We start from the raw sequence: 25,940 nt of genomic DNA, 5'->3' as shown, positions 1-25,940 counted from the left end.
ACTAGGCAGTGCAAAAAAAAAGTGCAAAGGATATTCATATCTAAGACTCAAAGATCTGATAACACATTTATTTATTCTGTAATAAATAAATAAGTGGCAGAAATAAGACACAAATGAGACTTATGTGAAAATTGACAAGATTCATTTAGCTTATAAAAGCTTCTTTTTATAACCAGACAAAAAGACAGTGAAAAATGTCTATTTTTTTCCCTAAGGGGATTTTTTTCTTTTAGTTATTATTCATTAATTTCTTCAACAAGTGGTTTGTTCTCAACTTACTAAGACATACATTCAAATGACTTATCTACCTCAAAAAGAGAAAAGAAAACAAATACACAAAAGTTCCTTCATATATTTATTTTTTGTCAAAAGAAACAGCATTACTCTCAGACCTGTTTAAGATAAATTGTTAAGGGCAACTGGCAAAACATCTAAAAAATGCACCATTCCAGGGACACCTGGGTGGCTCAGTGGGCTAAAGCCTCTGCCTTTAGCTCGGTTCATGATCCCAGGGTCCTGGGATCAAGCCCCACATCAGGTTCTCTCCTTGGCAGGGAGCCTGCTTCCTCCTCTCTCTCTCTCTCAGCCTGCTTCCTCCTCTCTCTCTCTCTCTCTCTCTCTCTGCCTGCCTCTCTGCCTACTTGTAGTCTCTGTCAAATAAATAAATAAAATCTTTTTTAAAATGCATTATTCCATTCAAATTTTAAGTAATAAATTCCCATCATTCTATCTTTATTTTGCCTAAGATTTCCATGTATCAACAAATCTTATACTCTCTTGTTATTAAGTCTAACTAGGATTCTGAAATCTAGTTCCTAAAAATAATCCTGAAGTAGATGAAACACCCAAGTTGGCAAGAAATTTCTGATAACTCCCATTTGTAGGAAGGTCAGAGTCTCTCCCACAAGTCACTGAACACTTTTTCTTCAGAAACAAAGTGGATGGGGGTGCAGTGAACAAACTGTAAAGTAGTAGTTCTTCTGTCACAGGGTCTCTTGTAAACCCCTTACACTTTGAACCAAATAAACCCAGTGAGAAAATTGTAGCTTTCAACTCAAACTATGTGATCTATACCAAATCACATTACTGAGAGGCTCAGTTCCTTCCTATAAAATGGCTAGACCTAATGAATTTAAGTCCCTCTCCAATTTAAAAATCTTTATTTCATTTCTCTCAGTCTTTTTCAAATTCTTTTCAAAAGTAATAAGACACTTAGAGCAAAAGAAAACATTTTCTTCTTTCTCTGACAGTCTGTATTTCCCAGCATTTCAAAACCCTCCTTAAGATCTAGGGAAGTTGATTAGCCTGGTTACGATGACTCCTATGAATGAATGAGGTCTCTGCTAACAGCCTCCTTTTGGTCACTTTCCTCTTAGACTACTAGTTCCTACAGCCTTCTGCTTAGTCCAGATGAGTGCCAAAACGCATGACAGAATTTATCTCCCATAAAAGGTGTTAAGATTTTGTTTTGTTTTGCCTTTATACATTTTGGGGGAACCTCAAGTCTTCCGGAAAGTCGTTTTGTACATTAGTTTTGTAAGCTGGACAACTTAGAGCACACGAGGTTCATATCTACCGTATTAGCTAAAGAATGTGATAAACTTAAGAGAAAAAAAATAATTTTAGGCTATCACTCTACTTTCCTATGACTTAAACAATTCTAAAGGTGACATTAATATTACTAATTAAAGTAGCTTTAATGGAACTTATATTTTATAATATAAATCCCTAAAATCGTTTTCATTTATCATAATGTATGCTTTAAACTTTAGCTAAGTGAATTTATAGATAAATAGAGTGACTTCAGAGCTCCATAAATGAAAAGAGTGGTCAACAAAAATGACTAAATGGTTTAGTGAAATGTCTATGGACTTGTACAGTTAGCATGTTAGTGGTTAATCTGGGCTTAACCACCTTCACAACTCATTTCCTCCTCCCTCAAATTATTAAAATCAAAACAAGTTCTGGTAGAAAACATCTTCTCCTTGTCACATCTTTAAATACTATGACTTTCTATGTTCTAAAATATCAAAACTACTGGACATCACCTCCATGTAATTTAATTACATTTCATTAATTTAAATTTCAACATTTCTTTATTAAACCTGTGAAAACGCCATAAGCTTTAATCACTAAACATTCATTCAGCAAAGTAACCCAAAAAAGGAATTAGCTAAGTTCTGAACCATTTCATGACTCCTGCTCAGTGTGTACAAAATAACTCTGAATAAGGTGAAATGTCCAATTTAGCAAGAAATTTCCTACAGCCCTCTCATCTACAAGGAGGTAAGGGTCTTTTCACCCAAGGCACTGAATAGAGCTTTTCTTCTGAAACAAAGTGCCTGAGGTGTAACACAGAAACTGTAAAGGTAACTAGTTCTTTTGTGATATGGTCTCCTACAACCTTCTTATATTCAAACAACTAAGGACTATTCACAGCTTCTAATCAATTATAACCAGTGAGATGTAGTAGTGTCTGCTACTAAAAGTCATGTGAGGCTGAGCATCTTCCTAATTTTCAAACAGATTATCAGAACCTAAATGAGAAAGTTTAAAAGAGTAAAATCCAAGAATTTTCAGTTTTTATTACTATAGTTAAAATATAAATTTAATACAAATATTTACTTAAGTATACTTACATTTAAGTATTTTATACTTCAGAGTTGACAAGTTGGCACTTACAAAATTTATACAGAAAAACATAAAAATAATATTTTAATATATACTATGCACATGAACACATGAAAAACCTCGTATGGTATTAACTCCTATGAGATAATCTAATCTAGTTTACTGACAATGGAAAAGTGAGATACTTCCAAATATAGCACCTTGATTTAATTTGTCAGTTAGTGTGTCTATAATAGACCACTTGGATCAAATGAAAACAAGTACCAACCAGTAACCCACCTAGTCTGCTTTTATGAACCTATGGAAATCAACAAGGCCCAGTGAGGCTTCAGGGAAAAATATGAAGAAGACAGCAAGTCCACCTACACTCGTACTTTCTCCTCAGAAAGGACTGTCACCCCATCCCCCAACAAATCTCTGTAACAGAAAAAGATAAACATGGGAATTATGGCAAGTTGACCCCAAGCTTTGTTCTCCTCCTCAAGGCATGTTCAACAAAAAGATCTAAACACACATTTAATTTTTTTTAAATATAATTTTTTATTTTTTATAAACATATATTTTTATCCCCAGGGGTACAGGTCTGTGAATCACCAGGTTTACACACTTCACAGCACTCACCTTGGTGAACACACATTTAATTTGACAAGCATTTAAGTTTACAAAGTAGGTGAAAGTGAAATCATACCTAGGGCATTCATGGGTTCTGTGTCAAAGGTCATTTAGCAGTATTTCAGTGACTATTTACTAAGATCTGAAGTGGGCAGAGCATAGAGAACCACAAAATCACAGAATATCTGCTCTAGAAGACACCCTGGAAATCATCTCTTCCAACCTTTTCATTATATAAATGTTTAACTCTGAATTTCCTAAGAGCTGAATTTCCTCATAACTATTCAGATATTTATTTGTGGGAAACACACACACACACACAAGAGGATAGGTGAGCATATAACTATGCAACTGCAAAATGAAAAATTCTGTAACTCAAAGTCTATGCTTTAAACTGATATAAATAATTCAATTTTAGGTTTAATAACCTCTTATAATAAATTACAGGATTTTCATATTTTTTTGAAGGAAAATATTCAGGGCAGAAATTACAATGCTATTAAAACATATGAAAAAGAAATTTGAGCCTTTTAAAACAAACAAAATATGAGACTGAATAATCTTTTTAAAGTGAACCTGAATTGATTGCTTAGGTTATTGAAACAAGCTTAAAATGTTCAACTTAAAATGTTAACTATAATTTAGTGCTAATATAAATTTTACTTTTTTCTCTGCCACAAGGATAATATAGAAAGAAAGCTCTCAAGGGCTTCTTGAAACAAAACCATTCAAAAAGAGACTTGGGGGAAGAGGGTAAAGGATCAGCAAGGGAACTGGCAATGATTGACAAGACACTGGGCAGTCGCTGGAGATTCAGAAGAGCAAGTGCATTTTATTTTCACCATCCTTGAGATGTGTACTCAACTACCAAACAAAAAAAGTAAGCCATGCTGCTAGGAACTCAAACAAAATTATGTTCTCTACCCCTGCTTTTTCCACAAAAAAGTGTAAGCAGTTTTTTTTGCAGGGAGAAATGTAACATTCAGAATTCAACCTTAAGTATGGCTGCAAGAACAAGGCAAAATTTTAAACATTCATATTTACGTTCTGAGTACTTTTGAAGTTTTCCAACAAGATTATCCAAGTGATATTCACCCATTCCACTATCTTTTCTCATTTATATAATAGCTCTTATAATAACTCTTCATTTATAATATAATAACTCTTATAATAACTCTTCATTTGTTGAAGACTGTATCATAATCTTCCTCTATGTCAAAATTTCTATCATATATATATATATATATATATATATATATATATATATATATATATACCCATAGAATTTCCATAATAAACATCTACTCCATTCCATTCCTAGGACCATACCATTTGTTGTCATTCAGAACTCCACCTCAACAAATTATAATTTTTAACACGTTACTCTCTGACTAGACTTCCTCTTCTTCCGTATCACTCATGCCTTCTCTTCTACTGTATCACATAGAGATTTTGTGTCCTAGAATCCCCCAGTTTTTTACCAGATCATTCTCCTTGGCTCATACTCTCTTCCACTAGCACTGTTACTAAAGAGCATAAATTACTTAACCTCTCCTTACCCAGTTTCCACATCTGTATAATGGAAATAATAATGCATGTCATCTTCATTCATTATTCAACAGGTATTTGATCCCATTTTGCAGGTCAGGCACTGAGGATACAGACAGACAATAAAATAAACTCCCTTCCTTCACGGAATTTATATTCTAGGACAGAGGTTTTACCAGGCTGGTTGTCAGGATCAAATGAGTTAATGTTTATAAAGAATAATGCACAGCATGTAATATGCAACATTTGTCACAGCTCATCATCTAAACTGCTCTTTAACTACAACATCTTAAATTTCCCAAGGCTCATAACTTGTCACTGTACCACTCTGGTAAAATCTCAATCCTAGACTAATGTTACATTCTAACCTCCCATCACTTACTACAGAGGGCATCTAAGTGAATTACAACTTTATCACTTTGTTCCATTAAAAATGCATAGTTTCTAGTCTCAACTGGATCCACAGGTTGGCTCACTAATTATTTCATTTGTTTTTGGTTAGGTTCTTCTCTCCTTTATGGGGCTTCTTTCTCTCTGCTGGTCTCTAAAACACTGATGCTCCGCAAGATCCTATCTACTGCCTTCTTTATTTTCTTCTCAGCCCATATACCCTCCATAAATGGCCCCACGGTTTCCAGCCCAGGGCCCCCAGCCACATCCCACAGCACTGGATTCAAAAGATCAGTTGCCTTGTTAGACCACCCACACAGGTTATCTCATTACCATCTCAAACTCAAAATATCTAAACCTGATTTTCTTAGCTTCTAAATTGACCCTTACTCATGTATTTGTTCTCTGTTTGGCATCATCCCCATCCAAGCAGTCGCCCCAGCTAGAAACTCTGGATTTAAATTTGTCTGCTTCTCCCTCATTGGCCATTTCCAAGTATCAAGTCCAAATGAATGTATGATTTACTAACAACAAAAGTAAAGTCTGAAATCTGTTCCCTTTTCTCCATTTCTATTATCACAGCCCTAGTTTAAGCCCCCATGAGATCTTGTCAAGCCAACTGCTTCACAAATGCCTTCCCTGTCTCCAATCATTTCCCTTTAAAATTTGTCATTCAAAACAGCTACCAGAGTGTTCTATTTAACCTAAATAAGAGCAAACCAGGTCCCTGCTTCAAAGTCTTCAATGACTTCCTCAAGCCTAGAAAGAAAGGTAAGTTCAAAGTCATAAATACAGCATTAAAAACCCTTCAGAATTTGGTTCCATACCCTTCATCATTCTCTGTCCCTTATTTATACTCTTCCCACACATATATGCTTGTACTTCCAGAACAAATCATGCTATTTCTTACCAACGTGACTTTGCTTCTGTTCTCCACTAGTTGGTCCTCTAGTCCCATTCCCGCATTTCCTTCACTTCTATTTTCTCTCTCTCTGATCCTTTAATATTCAGATCAGACATTAACTTTTCCAGTACTGCTTTTCTTTTTTTTTTCTTTTTCTTTTTATTTATTTATTTATTTGACAGGCAGAAATCACAAGTAGGCAGAGAGGCAGGCGGGGGTGGGGGGGCAGGCTCCCCGCCGAGCAGAGCCCGATGCAGGGCTCGATCCCAGGACCCTGAGATCATGACCTGAGCTGAAGGCAGAGGCTTTAACCCACTGAGCCACCCAGGTACCCCTCCAGTACTGCTTTTCATTGGCCATTCTTTCCATTTCTCTATATTACAGTGGCTGCACTGTACTACAAATATCTGTTTTTGTGATTCTATCCATCATTTCCAAGTCTGTAAGTGCAGAACCCTAGTTTTACCCACACTGTATCCCTAGCAATTAGCATAGTGAAACACAGTAGGCAATTATTAAATGTTTGTTACATCATATAACCTTACCTCTTACCAACAATAAGTATCAAGTACCACACTGTAAAGTTACATAAAACTGAAAATGAAAAGTTAGGTGACTTATTTATCTTTTCTGAATGTTAAGTGCTATGTTATCAGTGGGTTTTCAAGATTAGCTGCAGCTCCATTCAACAGAAACTAGACTTTTCAATTGCTATAGTTTATCCTCCAAATGGTTTCAAGTCTGTACTAAAAGAATAAGTTAATAATTTGTAGAGTGTATTCCTGGGGCACCTGGATGGCTCAGTGGGTGAAAGCCTCTGCCTTTGGCTCAGGTCATGATCCCAGGGTCCTGGGTTTGAGCCCCGCATCTGGCTCTCTGCTCAGCGGGGAGCCTGCTTCCCCCCTCTCTCTCTGCCTGCCTCTCTGCCTACTTGTGACCTCTCTCTCTCTGTCAAATAAATAAAAAGTAACTTTTAAAAAATGTATTCCTAAGTGTTTTGACATCTGAAAGGAAGATCTCTTGTGCCAAAAGCAGGATATACTTGGTAGGAGAAGGGAGTAACAACATGGAGACTTGAAGCCACAGATTAAACAATGTACCCATCCTAGAGAACTCAACTGACTCCATTTTTAAAGGTAAAAAATGAATACAAATTCCTATAGTTCTTACATTAAATTATGGAGTAACACAGCAAGTTTGAATTATAAAAGTTATAACCAAAAGATACTTCTCACTTTCTGAGAAACATTTTGTGGCAGTTATCATCCAAATTCTTAAAGGCTATTTCATGTAGTATCATATATAATATACTTTCCCTCACTATGTTAAGATGGATTAATCTAAAATAACTGAAAATACCGCATATTATATGATATTTGTCTTCCTAGTAGAGAAGCGGACAAAACAAATACAGATGCAGTTGGGACATTGTCATAATCACTCAGAATCCTATGTGAGCATCTCAAATTACCTAATGGTTGGAGCTATAAATTGCTGTACATTCATATGTGTTCTTAAAAAACAAATGACTTAATCTCAGGAAACAAACTGAGGGTTGCTAGAGGGGAGGGAGAAGGGAGGGATGGGGCAGTGGGTGATGGGCATTGGGGAAGTATGTGCTATGGTGAGTGCTGTGAATTATGTAAGACTGATGAATCACAGACCTGTATCCATGAAACAAACAATACACTATATGTTAATATAAATAAATAAATAAATAAATGCCTTTATTCAACTGCAAGAGGTTTCTTTATTTAAATGTAAATTAATGCTTAAAGTATGCTACATATGTGCTTGATCTTACAAAATAAAAACAGGCCACTAAAGTAAATTAAGTAGGAAATACTGTCTCTTTGAAGAATCTCTGAAAGTATATTTAGGCCACATAGACAGTTTCAACTCTAAAGGAAAAATCAGTAACAGTCATGTGTATTGACTGGTAAAACCACGTGTTGCTAAAAGTTAAGTTATCTGAAGTGGCTGACAAAAAGCCATACACAAAAAAGGTGAACTTTTTAGAGACAACATAGTATCACAAGCATATAGCTATAGGATGAGTTCTCTCAAAAGCCTCTGAAGTAAAGGCTCCAATTCGGAATAGGGTTAGGGGTTGACCCATGAAAAGACTTTCATGTAGTTATAAAACCCTTGAACTTAACAAAGAAATTTCTGTAAGCTAACATCATATTCTCAGTGGTAAAGAACGGTTGCAAGAATTTGTCTGATTCTTTTCTCTTTACCCTTGGTGTGTCACTTTCGAATACTACTACTAGCTTTACAAATCACAACTGCCTAACTTTCTCTGTTCATAGTTTAACTCTAATTTACCATAAGAATTTTCCAAAAATACCATGTCAACATCCCTGAATATTGCTTTGTTAAATATATATATATGTACATATATATATATATATTAAATTTTCTGATTTTAAATTATGACTCTATGAACTTACCTTCAGAATAAAAAAGAGAGGCTGTTATCACCATTTATGCATATGGTCATATCTGCAATTAGACTAACAGCTCCTTTTACCTATATACTTTTCTCATCCCATGGATCTATGGATATAAATTTCATTTTAAAGCAGTATCTGAAAATACCAATTGTTGATATATATTCTTGGATAAAAGAAAGGGAATTACATAATCTTTTCATCATTGTATGCAATATATGCTAACAAGCTTTAAAAATAGTACCTTATTTATTAAAGAATATTGAAAAATATGGCATATTCTTCTTAGCAATATACTTCCTATGGTTTTTTACAGCTTAGAGGTTAAATGCACGATATGGAGCCAGGATGCCTACATCTGAATATAGGCTCCACCTACTAGCTACATGACCCAAGACAACAATCTCTCTGTGCCTCCATTTCCTTACCATTACAGTAAGGATAACAGTACCTTCCTCATAGGATTTTATTGCAGATGAAATGAGTTAGTATTTTTAAACTGCTTAGAACAGTGTCTGACATATAAACATGATAAAGTCTCATAAATAAACAAAAGGGTAATATTCTGAAACAAAATGTTATACCTACAAATGTAGAAGAAAAAAAGACATAGAAGTTAGACAAATATAAGGGGTACTTGTCTGGTTCAGTTGGTAAAGCATGCAACTCTTGATCTCAAGGCTATGAGTTCAAGTCCCATGTTAGGTATAGAGCTTACTTTAAAAAACAAAAAAAATTTAAAAATACTTTAAGGGGCACCTGGCTGACTCAGTCTATAGGTTAAGCATCCAACTCTTGGGACTCTTGGTTTCATCTCAGGTCATGAGCTCGCAGTCTTGAGATTGAGCCCACGATCTTGAGATCGAGCTCCCATAGAGCTCCTCACTGAGAGTGGAGTCTACTTAACATTCTCTTTCTCCTCTCCCTCTGCCCCCATCCCTGCCAGCCCCATTCACATGCTCACTCTCTCTCTACAAAAAAAAAAAAAAAGAAAGAAAGAAAAAGAAAAAGAAAAAGAAAAATATAAGGTAAGGCAATGTATTTCTCAACTGTCTTAAAATGTGGGCAATAAACAAGAAATGTAGGAGGGGCACCTGGGTGGCTCAGCCAGTTAATAAGCATCTGATTTCAGTTCAGGTCAGAATCTAAGCCTCCTGGGATCCAGCCCAGCTTCTGCTTGTCCCTCTGTCCCCCACTTTTACCCACTGTCCTCCCCAACCCCCATTCATGAACACACACACACACACCCAAATAAATAAATAAATAAAATGTTCTTAAAAAACTCAGGAAATACATGAGGCAGAAAACATGTTAGATTATAACACGTCATGTCTTTAGTGCTTAGAAAAATGTAAAAGAACTAAAATTGAGAAAATGAATACATTTGCAGTGTCTCACAACAAGGGACAGAAACTATTATGCTCTATAAAATACAAAAATAGTACTAAATTTACTTTAAAAAAAAAAAGCCAAAAAATTGACTATATATGAGAATTCACAGACTAAATGTAGATACATCGGAAATACACAGCATCTCCCTAAAATGATTCACTTTTCTTTTTCTAGTTACTATTTTCAATTAATTATTATCATTAAATATCATTCCTGTCAGTAATTATCAATACTAAGTACGAAACCACTTTCCTCATCTGTGAGACTATGGTGATCAGAAACTCAGATAAAATAACGGCAGAAGTATGACCATTACTGTTACCTGACTGCTGACTCAACCAAATACAGTAAGGGTAGATGGAAATCCCCAAGCTCTGTATAACCCAGGTGAACATGAACAAGATGGATGTTAGTGTGGCCATGAGACCTTAAAATAGCGAGCACCTTGCTTCCCTCCCCATATGTTTAATATATTAAGACTCTCAATATAATAAACACTCAAAATCTGTCTTACTGTCCTGAACTATTCTTGCATTGGTACAGTAAGACTAGAAATCTATCTCTAATGAGAACAACAACAAAAAAGGATGATGCCTCCCACCAAAAAAAAAAAAAAAAAAAAAAAAAAAAAATCAGCTTGATGTGATAGAATTGAAATTACATAGAACTTTATGACCATTAAGTTTGACTATTATAACACATAATACATAAGACAAGTTAAGCATATAAATAATGTATAATAAGTATAAAGGATACTAGAAGAATTAGGATAAGTTTTACAGTTTAGGTTAAAAACATTTCGTATAAAACATCAGCACAAAAGCCCCTTAACATACAAACGAGGTCATATGTAAAATACTGAGAGAAATGGTGTATAAATAAGACACTATTTTTTACATAAAATTATTAACTTACAGGTTGAAACGTGATAGTGTATTTCCTCAGCACTTGGACTAAAAAACGGCACTGCCTTCAATCTGTACGTCTTGTTGCATATAGTGTAACTCCCTTCAAAATCTCAAATTTTTTTGTTCAATAATAAAAACATATATCAGGCCTATGGCTATTTTCCCTCACTCACCAAGAAACACTCAGGAAAATAAAGATCTATTTTATTTGGAATCTGAAGTTTCACAGATGTCCAGTTATTTCAATGCAAACAACAAAATAGCCAGCTTACTCATTAGCCTCATTTATCATAATCAGGTACTGGGATCATGCTAGTCAAAAGAATGGCAAGGATTGTCTAACTGTATTTTATTAAATATCCATTATAGAGAATGGATATCAAAGTATATATAACAGGTTCATAAGATGGAGTTCTACACAGAACCATTAACAAATATCAGAAATAATCCAAAATTTTATGAAGAAATAATAAACTCAAAGAATTTTACACATTTGGAGAACCATCTTATTCCATAGGGACTATAAGTACACAACACATCCACATAAGTGGTGATTTAATGATTTGGAAAGAGAAAACAAAATGAAAACATAATTCCCTCACAATAGTGCAGAGTTCAGAAATGCATAGCCAACTTGATGTATGAATTTGTTTTTTGTTTTGTTAATTTTTAAGAAATTTAAGTTCAATTAATTAACATACTATATATTGTTTGTTTCAGGAGTACAGGACTATGATTCATCAGTTTTATCTAATACCCAGTGCTCATTACAACACATATACTCCCCAAAGTCAAAAATTTTAGCAACCAACTCTAACCAAGGCCACTTTTGTTTCTAGTAAAGGATGCTTTTTATTTATATTGATGATGATGGTAGTATGGTGGCAGCACCATTTTAGGGCAATTATTATGTGAACCTATTCGCATTATAGTATATATAAGCAAAAACTCAGGAAAACAAGACAAATCAGCTTTTACTTTTATTTTTTTTTTACTTTTAGTAAAACATGTATATTCTTGAATTTTTAATCATTTAGAATACATAAAGAAAATAAGATAATGAACTATACAGTTATATTCAAGTCATTCCCTGCTTTAAGATCTTTGGCAGTTCCTCAACACTTTCAAGACAGAATCCAATCATGGCAGTATAAAGCTGTTTTGTTGTTGTTGTTTTCATTTGCTTCCTATCGAATTCTCTAGCCTCATGTTTAGCCATTCCTCTACTCACCCTAGAGTTCAACCAAACCTATGACTTGTGGATCCCATAATATATGTATATGTGCACATGTATGTGTGTGTTCATGTGTCTCTCATATGCTTCTGTACATTCTGTTTCCCTACCTGGAGTAATACATTCCACATTTTTACTAAGATAACCTATACACATCCTTTAAGATTTGGCCATCCCCTCTACATTTGGGATAGAATCAGTTACCAAACTATATTCTAAAGTTTTGTTTTCCTTTCTTCCCCCTTTAGTATACTGTAAGCTCTTTAAAGAAAGAAGCTACATTTCTTATCTTCAGAGTCTCACTGCCTAGCACACATTAATCCATCATATTCATTCTACAGATGAACAGACCTAGGCCAAATAAATTATTTTCCCAATTTCAGAGGCCAATTAATGGCAGATTTAATATTAGACTAAGACTTTTATGTAAGACTTCTTTCTCCTAGTTCAATTCTCTTTCCATAAATACACCTACAGATACCAGATCAGAAGGAATTATGTCACTAACATCTAGAATGTTCAAGGCAGATACAGAGCTAAATGGAGTATAAAAAAGTAAGTGCTTTAAAAACAAAAATAAAACACAAGATAGTTATGATGGATTTTCAAGGAATAGGAATAGGTGATAAAAAGAAATAGAATCATCAGAAAAAATATTATCTTAAAAGAAAGAATTATGAGGGAGCATTTCAGTGACATATACATTTTACTCATAAATATGAGTAAGTAAATGAATGTATCTGTAATCAACTCATCATTTAAAGGAAATAAACATTTTTTTCTTTAACCATAACAAAATGAGGGGTAAAGTATTTAGCTAAAAACCTGTAAGATCAAGCATTTATGCCAAGGTAATTGGCATAGTAATAATTTATGCTAAGGTAAAAAGGGGGTTAAGGTGAGTGGCTTTATTTGGTTACATAAGTTACCTTTTATTGAATAAAAAAGGTAGAGGGAGATAATATTTTAACTTAAATGAAAAATCACCAACTTAAGAAGAATGAATGGGATCAGAGAAAGCATTTCTGAAGAAGAAATATCTGAGATAAATTCCTGTCCACCTTTCAAAATACAGCAGAAAATATGAAGTAGGGAAAAGGGGAAATACATTTCTGGTAGAAGGACCAAAAGTAATATTCAAATGCATGGAGGGAAAAACAGCCTGTGGATTTAAGTATCTATAGTTAAAAGGAGGAGGAGGGAAGTGGTCAGCAGACAGAAGAAATAGCAGGGAAATGATAATAAATCTGGATCTTGTATGTCATGGAAAGAATCCTGGTTTCATCCATTAAGTTAATAAAGACCCAGGGAAGGCATCTGATTGGAAGAAGTATTAAATCAGCTGTTTTGCACAAAGATAATTTTGGCAGCAGCCTGCATGGCAAAGAGTAGGGACAAACAATAGGCCAGTATAAGAGTTTGCATGAGAAATGAAGGTCCTAAAGCAACAGAAATAGAAATGGAAAGGAAAAGACTGACTTGAAAGACATTCAGAATATAGGACTGGCAGATTTGATGATGTCAGGTTATGAGAGGGAAGGTTAATCCTAGGTTTTAACTTAAATGTAATACATTGGCAGTGGCGCTAACAAGATCATGAATGAGAAGGAAAGTGAGACCTGGGAAATAAATTAGTTCAACTTTGGGCTTGTGGAATTTGACAGTCCTGAGGGATATATATGTGGAAAAGTTGCACAGACAACTGTATACATATCTGGAACTCAATCTAGTTCTGGGCAAGAGATAAAAACTTTGAAAACATCAGCATATAGGTGGGAGCTAAAACTATAAGAATTGGGTCAGATTTCTAGGTAGGGTATATTGAGTGAGAAGAGCCATGGCAATGACACAGCCATGGGCAATGTCAAAGAGAAAGAGGCTCTAAGAAACAAGAATGGAAAAATGAAAATTTAAGAAAAGAGTAAAAATACAGAAGCTACGGAAGCAAAATCTTTCAGGAGATTTAACAACAACAAATGTAGAAAAGTCAAGTAAGATAAAGGTTGAGAAAGGTTGGCAGGATTGGAGGTCACTGGAGACCTTTACTCATACTGCAGCTTCAGCGGAACAGTAAGATGGAATCCTTATACAAGAAACTCAGAGATGGCTAAAGAAATGTTCATTTCAAAGGGATAAAATTATGTCCCTTAATGAATTCAAGATAAATGGCAGGTTTGAACAAATTCCCATATAAAGATAAAAGCTATGGAATGTAAAAAAAGAACTGGTATGATGCTAAACCCTTTAAAACTGTGTAGGAAATAAGAGATCATGAAGATAACTTTTACTTTGGACACTCTTTGGGCATCTTTTTCTTAAACTCTAGCTTCACTCAAATCTGGCTCTGTGAATTAAAAATGTGTCAAAAACATGAAAAATTCCGAAAACACTAAGCACAACACCACTGCTCTCAGTTTAAAAAAAATGTATAAAACCAGGAAAGTAGGATTTGTGTTTCTCTGCAATCTTGAGCTCTGGTTCTTAGTTGGGTCCTGAAAAATATTTTTTTAAAATATTCAACAGAAATTCTCACAGAGAATTTTGATTAGTTAAGACCAAGTTTTAGCCTCTTGCAAACTACTCAGGGCTACCTCAGGCATGCCTCTAGATGAAGTATCAAAACAGGGTAACAGACAAAAAATAACCTGAAATGGATCACAGGCCTAAATGTTAAAGCTATACACTTCTAAAAATACAAGGGAAGAAAATCTTGGGATGGGCAAAGATTTCTTAAAACACAAAAAGCACAAAGTCTAAGAGAATAAAATTATAAATTGGACTTCTCCAAAATTTAAAACATTTGCGCTTCGAAGACACCATTAAGAAAATCAGAAGATAAGCCACAGAAAGGAAGAAAATACTTAAAATACCTATATCCAAAAAAGAATCTGGACCCAGAATAAAGAGTCTTATATCTTGATAATAAAAAGATAAGCAACCTAATTAAAAATGAGAAAATGATTAGAACAGTCATTTCATAAAAGAAAATACACAAATAGCTAGTAAGTACATAAAAAATATACTCAAACAACATTACAGTGAAGTCCAGACTAAAACCAAAATACCATGATGTAACTATTAGAATAGCTAAAATTAAAAACATGGACAAATGTTTATAAGGATTGGAACAACTAGAACTTTCATACCTTGTAAAATGTAAAATGTTACAAGCACTTTAGAAACTAGTTCAGCAGTTTCTTACAAAGTCAAGCCTGAACTTATTATATGACCTGGCAATTTGAATCTTGGGTATTTACCCAAAAGAAATGTAAGCATATATCCACATAAAAGTTTATATGTTAATATTCACAGTAGCTCCACTCTATACCCAAACCCAGAAACAACCCAAATATTTTACCCATTATAGGTGAATGGAAAAACTAATTGTGATATATTCAAGCAACGGAATACCACTTAACAATATAAAAGGAATGAGCTACTGATACAAGCAATAACAGGGATTAATCTTAAAAACATCACTGGTAAAAGAAGGCAGGCAAAAGAGTAAATACTGTATTATTCCATTTATAAGAAACTCTAGAAAGAGTAAATCTAATCTCTAGTTATCAAAAACAGATCATTAGTTGCTTGGGTTAGACTAGAGGAGGATTGACTGAGATGAGGAGCAAGAGAACTTTCTGGGATGTTGGAAATGTTCTATAGCTTAACTGTGGTGGTGGTTACACATGCATGTAAGTATGTGAAAACTCATTAAAATGTATATGCATAATGATGAACGTAAATTATACCTCAATAAAGTTCATTCACACACACACAAAATGGTATAATTTCAACTTTTGTCTTAGGATTGCCCCAATCTATGCCACAAGAACATATTATGTATTAAGAATACATACACCATCTTCTTAAAAATATTCCCAACTAAATGAATGAATCTGTATGAAAATCTGTGGACTGCACATTGCTTATGGTATTCAAATATAGAATATAAAGTTTAGCTTCCTTGGGGTTGGGTTCTTTATGTTATCCGAAAGAACAGCATGGGGGAAATTTTCCTTACTACATATAAAAGTAATACGGTAAGGTCTCCTTCAATATAATGCCCCTTAAAGACACCAAGGCAGCCTTCCTCAGGCTGAAAGAAGCCGTATCACAAATAGCATTAGGATATTGTTCTACTACTGACTTAACAAAGAGCCTTGTCCTTAAGGCCAGAACAACTAAGCAATATCTAGTCAAAGCTATAGAAACAAAGAATAAATTTTATAACCACATCCTTTTAGACTGAAGTTACATCGGAGTTAATATTGGACAAAAAGAATAAGAAATTGTCAACTGATGGAAGATGTATTTAAAACAAACTTAATCTAATAATGTAAATAAAAATTTAAACAAACAGATATGAAGCACAGTGCTTTATACTCCTCATTTAACATTCCCAGCTCTGAGATTATCTTGCCCACTTTACACATGGGGAAATTCAAAGGGAGACTAAACAACTTGATCAAGGTGACTCAGCTAATAAATGACAGGATAACCTACACTCTTCACCACTCTGTTTTTCTTAAGAAAGAAATAAGAATGAACGAGAGAGAGAGAGAGAGAAAGAAACTCTATATTAGAAAGATGAACTCCAGATGCATTAAAGTCTTAAATATGAAAGGTAAAATTATAGTACTATTAGAAGAAAACATAGGAAAATATCTTTGCAGTTTGTGGATCAGGAAGGACTTCTACCGCCCACAAATAAAAAATTTTAAGTACATTAAAATTAAGGATTTGTGTACCACTTTCAAATTCAACACATGCTGACACACTGGGAAAATATTTGCCATATCTAAAACCACCAAGGGATTACGACCTCAGATAGAGGATTCTGGGAAACCAAGAAAAAATGGAAACCCAACCAAAAAGAAGGGCAAAGGGTATGAATAGGCCAGACATGAGAAGGCAAACTCAAACAGCTAGCAAGGATATGAAGACATAATCAACCACCCTGGTAAACATATCACAGCACAAAACCATAGGATTCCACTTAACAACAGTTAAATTAGCAAGATGTAAGACATTCTACAATACCAAATGCTGACAAAACTGGGAAAAAGTAAAAATTCATATACAATGTTGGTAAGGGTAAAAATTGTAGCCATTTCAGAAATAATCTGGCATAATTTGGTGATATTAAATATGTGACTAACCTATTACACAGCAATACCACACCTGGATATGTATATCCAGAAAAACTCTTCCACAGCCATTAGCAACATGTATGAAGATGTTTATCACATTATTTTACTCAAGAGTTGGAACCAACCTGAGCATCCATCATTAGGCGAATTGATAATTTATGCTACATGCAAACCATGAAATATTAGACAGTTAGAATCAGAGAAGTAGATGGGCACAGAGCAACATGAACAAATATCAAACAATGCTTAGTGAAGAAAATAAAATACATAGCAAAATAGCAGCTATACAAATGTAAAACACACATTATTTTACAAGGACAGAGACATAACCAGGAAGATATATAAAACATACTAAATTGGGTGCAAGTAAGGGTTGGGAAGGAGTTGAGATTGAGAATGAAGAGGAAAAACTATAAATCCAAATAATGAGAGAATGCCTTTCAACAATATAAACCTAACTTTGTTGTCTGAAATGTTTTAAGTGATATAGTAATGTCAACTATTAAATTTGGTAAATTTATGCAAATGGTTAAGAAATTCCTTTTCCTGGGATGATTGAGCATTCCTTACAATACCTCTTGGTTTTAACCATGATATTGAAAATTGATGGCATTTAGTTCTTCCTTGTTGCCACCATAGATAAACATGTTCAAATGGCCTAATAAAAGGAATACTGAGCTATGAACCTGAAAAGCTATAACCTAGTCCAAGCTAACTAGTAGAAGGAGCTTGGCAAAGTCATTCTACCTCCTTGAAGGTTTGCTTATCTGCAAAATCAAATTTGAATGATTCTTCAAATCTCTCCAGCTCTAAAATTATTATTTTCCTAATACTTACTTATGGAATTATTGGAATTATTCTCTCTCTCTCCCAACTGTTTACCCCTGCCCCCACAAAAACAACAACAACAAAACAAGATCAAAAGAGATTTAGAAAAGTGGTATAGCAATAAGTATGAATAGCAACTTAGCTTCTCAAGGTAGGAAGGAGAAAACACTAAAGAGATACAGTGATTTTCATTCACAGCCTTTACAAGTATGTAAGGCAGAGTATTTCAGCCCAAGTTCAATCTACTTTCTGAAGGATTTACCACAAGTCACTATTACCTCTTCTAAAATGTAAGTTAAAGTCTCTAGTAGAATTTCTACTTGAAGGCCCTAAACTTCAACTGATCTGTATCAGTTTTCAGTTAAAAAAATATGGTCTCTAAAGATCCCTTGCATACTAAACATGTAACATTCCAGGAGAAAAATGAATTTTTAAATTAACAGACCAGTCATACTCTGAGCATTTAACAAAAAGCCAAGCATTCAATTAGAAGTGAGGATTAAATGGGGATAAATGGGGATAATTTTCCTTAAGAATAAGGAAAATTAGAATATATCAGAGGTTGGTAACCATGAATGGTAACTGAGATATCTAAAAAATAATAGTATAAAAAGAAAATTGAAACGGGAATATTAAAGATATCTAAAAACCAAATTAAGATAGTTAGATACCTAAAAATTTGAAATTACATTTTAAAGGGGAAAACAGAAGACTTGCAATATTCTTAGAATACAACAATAAGTATGAGAAATTGACATCATTCCCTTATTTATCTCCCATTCACATTTAATTTTAAATATGGATGGGGAAGCGGGGGTGGGAATTAAGAGGTCACAAAACATCTGTTACTAATAATTCCAGCACAGATGTAGCTGTTCCTGCAAAAGAGATGATGAAGTTGTTCGCAGGCTGCCATACTATATTGTCTCCTACCAACAGCCATAGTTTATACTCAAACTCGATGTATTAAGTCTCAATAAATACATAAAATTGTCTACATGGACAGATATGTGCAATCCCTATAAATATAGTAGGCATGGATTAAATAACAGGAAGGTGTTTGAAGAAATAAATGAGATAAAGATAAATTTTAAGAGAATGAAAAAATAATAACATTTTATAGCTATAATACAAGCGTAGACTTACATTTGGCTGTTTTGCTTTTTAAAAGTGAATCTTTCAATTTATCTATACCTAAATGATATACTTCAAAATATGTTTTAATGAAATTAATGAATTGAGTTCTAAATATTAAATTTTTTTCTCTGAAAACAATCATAATAGATATTCTACTTATTAGAGAACACAGTTATACTTAAGTGTTATAGAATAGTGCCATCTTTTAAGCAACCCAGTTCCATGTTAACAAGCAGTATAACCCACCTCCCTCAAGGTTAAAAGTCCGGACATGATCTTATACACCACACTGAAAATTTTTATTAGTTAAAAATGATGTCTTAAGAAGGCTTCCTCTAGGAATACAATTCTGAAAACCCTATCCCATCCAAAGGAAAGTTTATTTCCTAAAGTAATGTATGTCTAATAGATTACATTTTAACTTGGGTTACTAAAAACTTGGTTTTTAGATATATATATCCATTAATTTTCTTTCAACTTACATCCAGTTAAATATTTTACTAGTAATATGCACAAAATATAGGCTTCTAAAAAGTGTTTTCAAAAACTTTTTATTTCCTAATCAGGCACTTTTCTGGTTTAAGATTTTTAAGATTTTCTTTTAACAATGAACTTTTATTCTAGCTCCTGTCTCAATTAAAGAACAGACATTTCCCCATAAATTAATGATCATGCTGCAAACATTAAGAAACCTTTTCCAATCCCAAATACTATTCCACAGTTTCATCAAGGCCTCTAAACTTTAATTGCACTTTTACATATTAATGCATATCTTCTTCCAACATCCACAAGATTTTTCTTCTTCTCTACTACAATTCAATACAGGTAGTTGAGAATAGTTAATAGAATTCCACATGATGTTGCATCTGTGTTTACATATGGCTCTAATCACATGCTTAAAGGTAATTTATATAGGAGAAAGCAAAAAAAAAAAAAGGAGGAAAAAAACAATAAAAAGAATTATGGGATATAATTATGTTATTTTTAAAGTATCATTTCCAATTTGGTAGAACTTTCTCACTTCTCACCAAATGCTTCAAAGCAACTAAAATTGCAAACAGAGGGTACAAACTTTCAGAAATACTACAAACTAAAGAAAGAAAAAATAATGTAATATTCCATGTGCTTTTACAACAGGCTCATCTTAACAAATGATGGATGCTCTCAGTTTATAAGATACTTCAAGTTTGCTCCATGCCACCATCATATACATTATAGCTTTGTGGTAAACTTCCCCATTTCATAAAAGTAGTGAGTGAATCACACCTACTACTACTGAGCTCTAAGAATTAAGTGAACACCAAATTCAAGAAACATCTGTCAGGAAATGTAAAACTATATTTATACATACATACACAAACACACACACACACACACACACACACACACACACACACAAACTCTTGAAAAACCATGACATTCTAAAATAAGAAATCACACAGGCTTACCTGGTAATTCAGGTAATTCCTACTTAATTCAAGATAAACAGTATTACTATTGCATTATGATACTACTGTTGATGCATTTTTAGAAACACCATTAAAAATAATTAGGCAAAGAAATATTTCTAACATTTGACCTAAGGAACGTCTTCCAAAAGTTTACTGTTATATTAATTGTAGACACACACCAAAAATATTACTAAATACACCAAGTCTCATGCAATTTTTATACATGAAAGTTATAATACCAATTTACACACTTTGAAAAGAATTCATGAATACAAACATACAATAATTATCAAACCACAGATAATTATTTGCTGCATTTAAAACATCAAAGCTAACATATTTCTTAATTTACAATTGACAAATGTAAAACGTCTACACTACCTGATTCTTAATTAAAAGGGAAAGGAAAGGATAAAATCTAAAAATCATTAACATCTGAGTGGCTGCTGGTTAACACCTTCTTTAGTTGTTGTTTGCCCATCCATGTATACAGTTTAAGTTATGGGAAGATAATTAGAAAGTATTAACAATTAATTGCAATTTTTCTTAACCATATTTAACAGTTTACATCTTTAAACATCTAAAATACATGTTTTCAGGGAATCTTCTAATGAATAAAAACGTTAAAAATACAGTAAATATGCAAGATAAATACAGGCCAATCATCACATATTCTTTTCCAAATCTAACAACATAAAAACAAACAAAAAGAGTAGTAATATAAGTGGTCTAAAGCAAGACTAAATTGATAGCAATACCAATCTCAGTATTCAAAAAGCTCAAATATATAAATCGTTCAAGTTAAAACATTTCTACTTCTTTCCATCTTAGCAAACCAGAAAATGTTTATGCCTGATTTACCCAATGCTAGTTTTAAGCAACACGAAGACCCAGAATTACACCAAAGGTCCCTATTAATGTAGAGGTCCCAATCAACAGGAGATAGAGAGACTTACGGTGCTACTATACCAATAATCATTTTTTGTTAGCATCCTCTACTGGTGGTTTCCAAAGACAGCAAGTGGAAATGGTGCAAATGACAGAAAAATATGTACCTGCTATTTCATCTAAAGTGAATTAATCAGCATGTGGTCATTAGTAACTAGAGCACATTTCTCTCCCCCTCCAAAATGCATACATACTTACATACGAAAACCACGCAGAACAGAAGTGGAAAATTAGAAGACATATTTTTAAAATACAACAAATAAAGCATGACATTACAAATGGTAAAAATCAATTCTACATAATTCTAATGCCACTCCTTTATACACAACTAACATCATCACCGTGAAGTTACTACCTAATGTTTGATGCTTTGGCCAAGCCTTGCTCAGTTGGTTTACCCCTGTCAAGTTACATTACTTGATTCTCTCATTAATATCCTATTCTGCAGATATATTCCAGAAAGGAAATTAAAATGTTTCACTAGAGGCTTCGCAGTAAAATCTGCATATCTTATTTTTAAATGAACAAAAAATTATTTACATATAAAAAACAACATAAACTATCTCTAATGCTATCATCCACTGTACACATCATTTATTTCCTCATTAAAAAGATTTAAGAGTTATCTTTCATGCAATTCTCTCCAATAAACAACTGCAACTTAAATATGACTGCGTTGCTAAGAAATATTAACCAGCACCTATTCTGAGGTTTCCCAACACAATGGCATATAACTTCATTTTAATCTGTAAATTATAAGGCTTAATCAAATAGCATGGCTGTAATCATCGGCAATGCATGAAATGCATTTGAGAACAAAAAGAAATACAAGGACAGAGCCAAAAGTGATGAAAATGGAAGATACCTGTAGTAGTACGGTGCTATCTTAAACACCTTTTGTTTTCTGAGAGTAATGCATACTGCAGACAAGACATTTTGTGCTAAACAGCCCAAATCTGTTTTTCTAATATTAAACACAAAGGAAAAACACTGACAGCAAGCATGGTAAATAAATCCCTCCCTTGAGAATGAAAGCAGCAGACAGGAGGGGGCTGACATACATGCAGGAGAAAACTAAACACCATCTTTTTTCTACCTGCACAAGTTGCCATTTGCTGCAGCGATCGAGAACCTCTTTTTCCTGTTGATTTCAAGTACCTTTCAGGAAAGCTTTTTCTCCCTTAAGTCATCTGTTGATATGCCTTATGAGTGTAATAATCATATCACAGGATCTTTAGGAGAAAAATCCATTCTTTCCCGTTCAGGTAAACATGTTTACAGCAGCTGCACAGACGCTGGGTGGTTCAGACTCACATGTCACACACATGTCGTCAGCAACAAGAAAAGCCCCTTTCTCTGGCGATGAACATTTTAAATAAGGTAAAAAGCGAGCAGCCCTTTCCGAAGCAACTTACCTTTCATAAAGCCACATCAGCAACAGTGGCAACAGCTCAATATAGCACACTATTTGACGCTAAAACAGGAAATTAAAATTGCAATAGCCTATGCTCCGCTCCTTGCTGTAACAAGTCATCTCTCCACAATGACGATACCAAATATTAGTTATCAATCATAACTAACAGACGTCTTTAAAACGCAAATGTTTATTTGTATTGCTAAAATCATCATGAAGGCAGTGATTTTAATGTCGGCTCAAATATATTAAAAATATTTTTACGATTGGAAGGAAACATCTTGAAACAGCTAAAAATCTTCGTATCTGCTTCTAGACAGGAAATCCCACACAAAATCTAAAATTGCCAGGAAAGGTTACAAAACCTCGCGTTTCGCATCCCAGAGGGGAGGGAGAAAGGGAGCCCAAGAGCTGGGGGTGGGGCGGGGGCAGCGCGAGAGAGTTTTTACTTAAACACGCATTTCCTCATTTTCTGGAAGAAACAGCGTTCCCATTATAGGTGCATTTATTTCCCTACAGTTAAAAACTCGTTTCAAAAATAACGTAGGAACCAAAATGAGCCCCTCGGTCCGAAATGTACGTGTAATTCCTTATATAGACTCGGCTGCAGCCAGCGGCAGGGCCGTTGCCGCCCATTATTATACAAACAGGTACCGGGCCGGCGCGGGCTGGGGACCTCGCCCCGCGCTACCGCCGCCCCCGGGCGGAGAAGTCTCGCCCCTCTCGCCACAGGAACTGTCCAGACAATAACAATCAGCAGACATTTCGCTGCTGAACAAGAGGGAGAGAAAGCACAGAATCGCCCCCAAGATAAGCAGAAATACAATCAACTTACAACGTCTCTCCAAACTGGAAAAGGCGACTGTGCAACAACAACCACATGTTCGGGTCTCGCTCTCTCTTGCTGTCTCTTTCTCTTATTTATTTATTTATTTATTTATTTTTAACTCTCATGCCAGGCAGAGGGGTGTGTATTGCCCCGGCACTTCAGCACAAATCAATAAACACTGCAGCTGCAGCGACAGCAGCAGACCCGTGCGTCCGTCGGTCCGTCTGCCCCCTCCCCCACCCTCCTTCCACCCGAGACCAAGAGCGCCATCCAAGCTCCATTATCCGGCTTCAGCGCTCCGTGCGTCCGGCCCAGGTAACAACTTCCCCAAAAACCGAAAGAGAAAAATGAGAGGTGTACGCACAGAACCCCATCCCAGCGCGGAGAAGGAGTGTCCCCCGGGGAGGGGGGATCTGTCTGTGGTGCTTCCCTGTCTCTAAGACCAGGTAACAACTCCACAAACACACCCGCTGCCCAGCTCGCCGCCATCCACAGATCTCCCACAGCAGCAAGTAGGTGCCCGCTCCTGCCCCATCTCCTCTGCCGCCCCACCAGCTCCCCACCGAACGTGGACCTCACTCGCGGGGCTCGCCTCGGCGTCCCCAGACGGGGGCCCGCGGTACGGTGGCCCGAGGCGCGGGGGAGGAGGGGCGCTTAGGGACCCGCGCCTCCGCTCCGCTAATCCCCATTCCGCGAGCGCGCCTCGCCGGCCGGTCACAACTTTACCGCCGCCGGCCGAGCCCGGTCCGCCAGCGGCGCGCACCGCCGGCGCCCGCGCACACGCGCGCACGGACGACACGCAGCCCGCGGCCGCCGCGTCCCGCCGCCGCCGCCGCCCGCCGCGCGCCCGCAGCCCGGCCCGGCTGGAGCCGCGGGGCCCGAGCGACGGCGCCGGCCGGGGCCGCGGCGCGCGGAAGCCACTTTGCACGGTCAGCGCCGGCCACAAGTTTGTTCCTCGGCTCCCGGGGGCCTCCGCGCTGAGGGAGAATAACGCGGAGGGGGCTGAGAGGAGGGGGAGAGGGGAGGCGCCGAGGGGCAAAAGAGTGGGGAAAAGTGCGAAAAGAAGCAACAGCCGCTCCACCCGGGACCAGAAAAGTGGCCGGCCGCGTCCCGGCCGCCCGCCCTGCGCCGGGGATGCGGCGGCTAACGGTCCAAGGAGGCGGCAGGGGCGGCAGGAGCCGCTAGGCGGAGAGAGACCAGGTAAGAGACATAACGGTTCAGGGAGAGCGAGCGGCCGCGGCGCGGCTCCGGCAGCGGCAGCAGCGGAGGGGGGCAGAGAGCACTACTTTCTACTTTCCCACTCCACTTTGCCCGTCTCTGCCCCGGCCGCCCCCAGCCCGGCTCGCCCCCCTCACCCCCGGGGGCGCCCCGGCTGCCCGGCTCCCCCTGACTCCGCCGCTCCCCGGTCCCCTCCGCCACTCACCGTTATTGCGCCGCGGGTTCGCCTGCTTTCTGCGCTTACACCTGGGGCCATCCGCCATGATCCTCTCGCTTGTGTCTAAATGCTCGAGTCACCTCCTCCCCCTCCCTCCCCCTTCCCCCCCACCCCTCCGCCTCCACCCCTCCCCCCTCCCCACCGCACCTGGTTTACGACACTCGCGGCTTTACGACATCACCTTCCTTACACCTAGAGCCGCTCGCTCTACGGCCGGAACCTCGTTGCTAGGGAGAGGACGGTTTGCGGCAACCGTAGAAGCAGCTGAGTTTGAATTGAGGGGATAGGGAAAAGTTTCCCTCAGGTGTCGTGGGATGGGGGAGGGGGTGTTGGGAAACTGTGGAGACGCGGTCTGAAGGGCGGCAGGCAGTTGGAGTGAGAAAGGTAAAGTAGGAGGCTCAGCAGCGTTGTGCTTCTTGAACTGGCCACACCCGCCGCGGCTGCCTGGGGCGCGGACGGGTCTGGCTGATCGCTCTCAGGACCCGGTGCTCTCAGAGCTGCCCCCTCGCAGTGACCGGAGCAACCTGTCCTCCGGCTTGGTCAAGGTTGGGCTCCGCTCCCACGCAGCGTGTGTTCTCTCAGCGCATCTTGGGGCGCGGGAGAGGGTCGTGCTCTGGGCTACCCGGGAGTGTTCCCAAGCGTAGAGGGAGGGCAGGTTCGGGGAACCGTAGGGGCT

At 36.8% G+C, this 25,940-nt stretch overlaps 1 protein-coding gene across 11 annotated transcripts in view; it reads right to left on the bottom strand.

Annotated features, from left to right (window-relative positions):
• ZEB1 (zinc finger E-box binding homeobox 1) overlaps positions 1-25,683 on the bottom strand; it is a 192,099-nt gene extending 166,416 nt beyond the window's left edge. For 4 of the 11 annotated variants that reach the window (XM_059184198.1, XM_059184200.1, XM_059184199.1 and 1 more), the window contains exon 1: positions 25,253-25,366. In XM_059184198.1, the coding sequence (XP_059040181.1) occupies positions 25,253-25,310 (58 nt within the window). In that variant the 5' untranslated portion in view covers positions 25,311-25,366. Of the gene's footprint in view, positions 1-23,835; positions 23,859-25,252; positions 25,367-25,411 lie in introns of those variants that run through there. The other 7 variants (XM_059184203.1, XM_059184207.1, XM_059184209.1 and 4 more) reach the window with 6 other exon arrangements.
• Positions 25,684-25,940: the final 257 nt, after the last annotated feature.

The sequence above is a fragment of the Mustela lutreola genome, chromosome 8 (genome assembly GCF_030435805.1).
Source record: "Mustela lutreola isolate mMusLut2 chromosome 8, mMusLut2.pri, whole genome shotgun sequence".
Classification (NCBI taxonomy): Eukaryota; Metazoa; Chordata; class Mammalia; order Carnivora; family Mustelidae; genus Mustela; species Mustela lutreola.
This window is presented reverse-complemented; position numbering and strand designations above follow the sequence as displayed.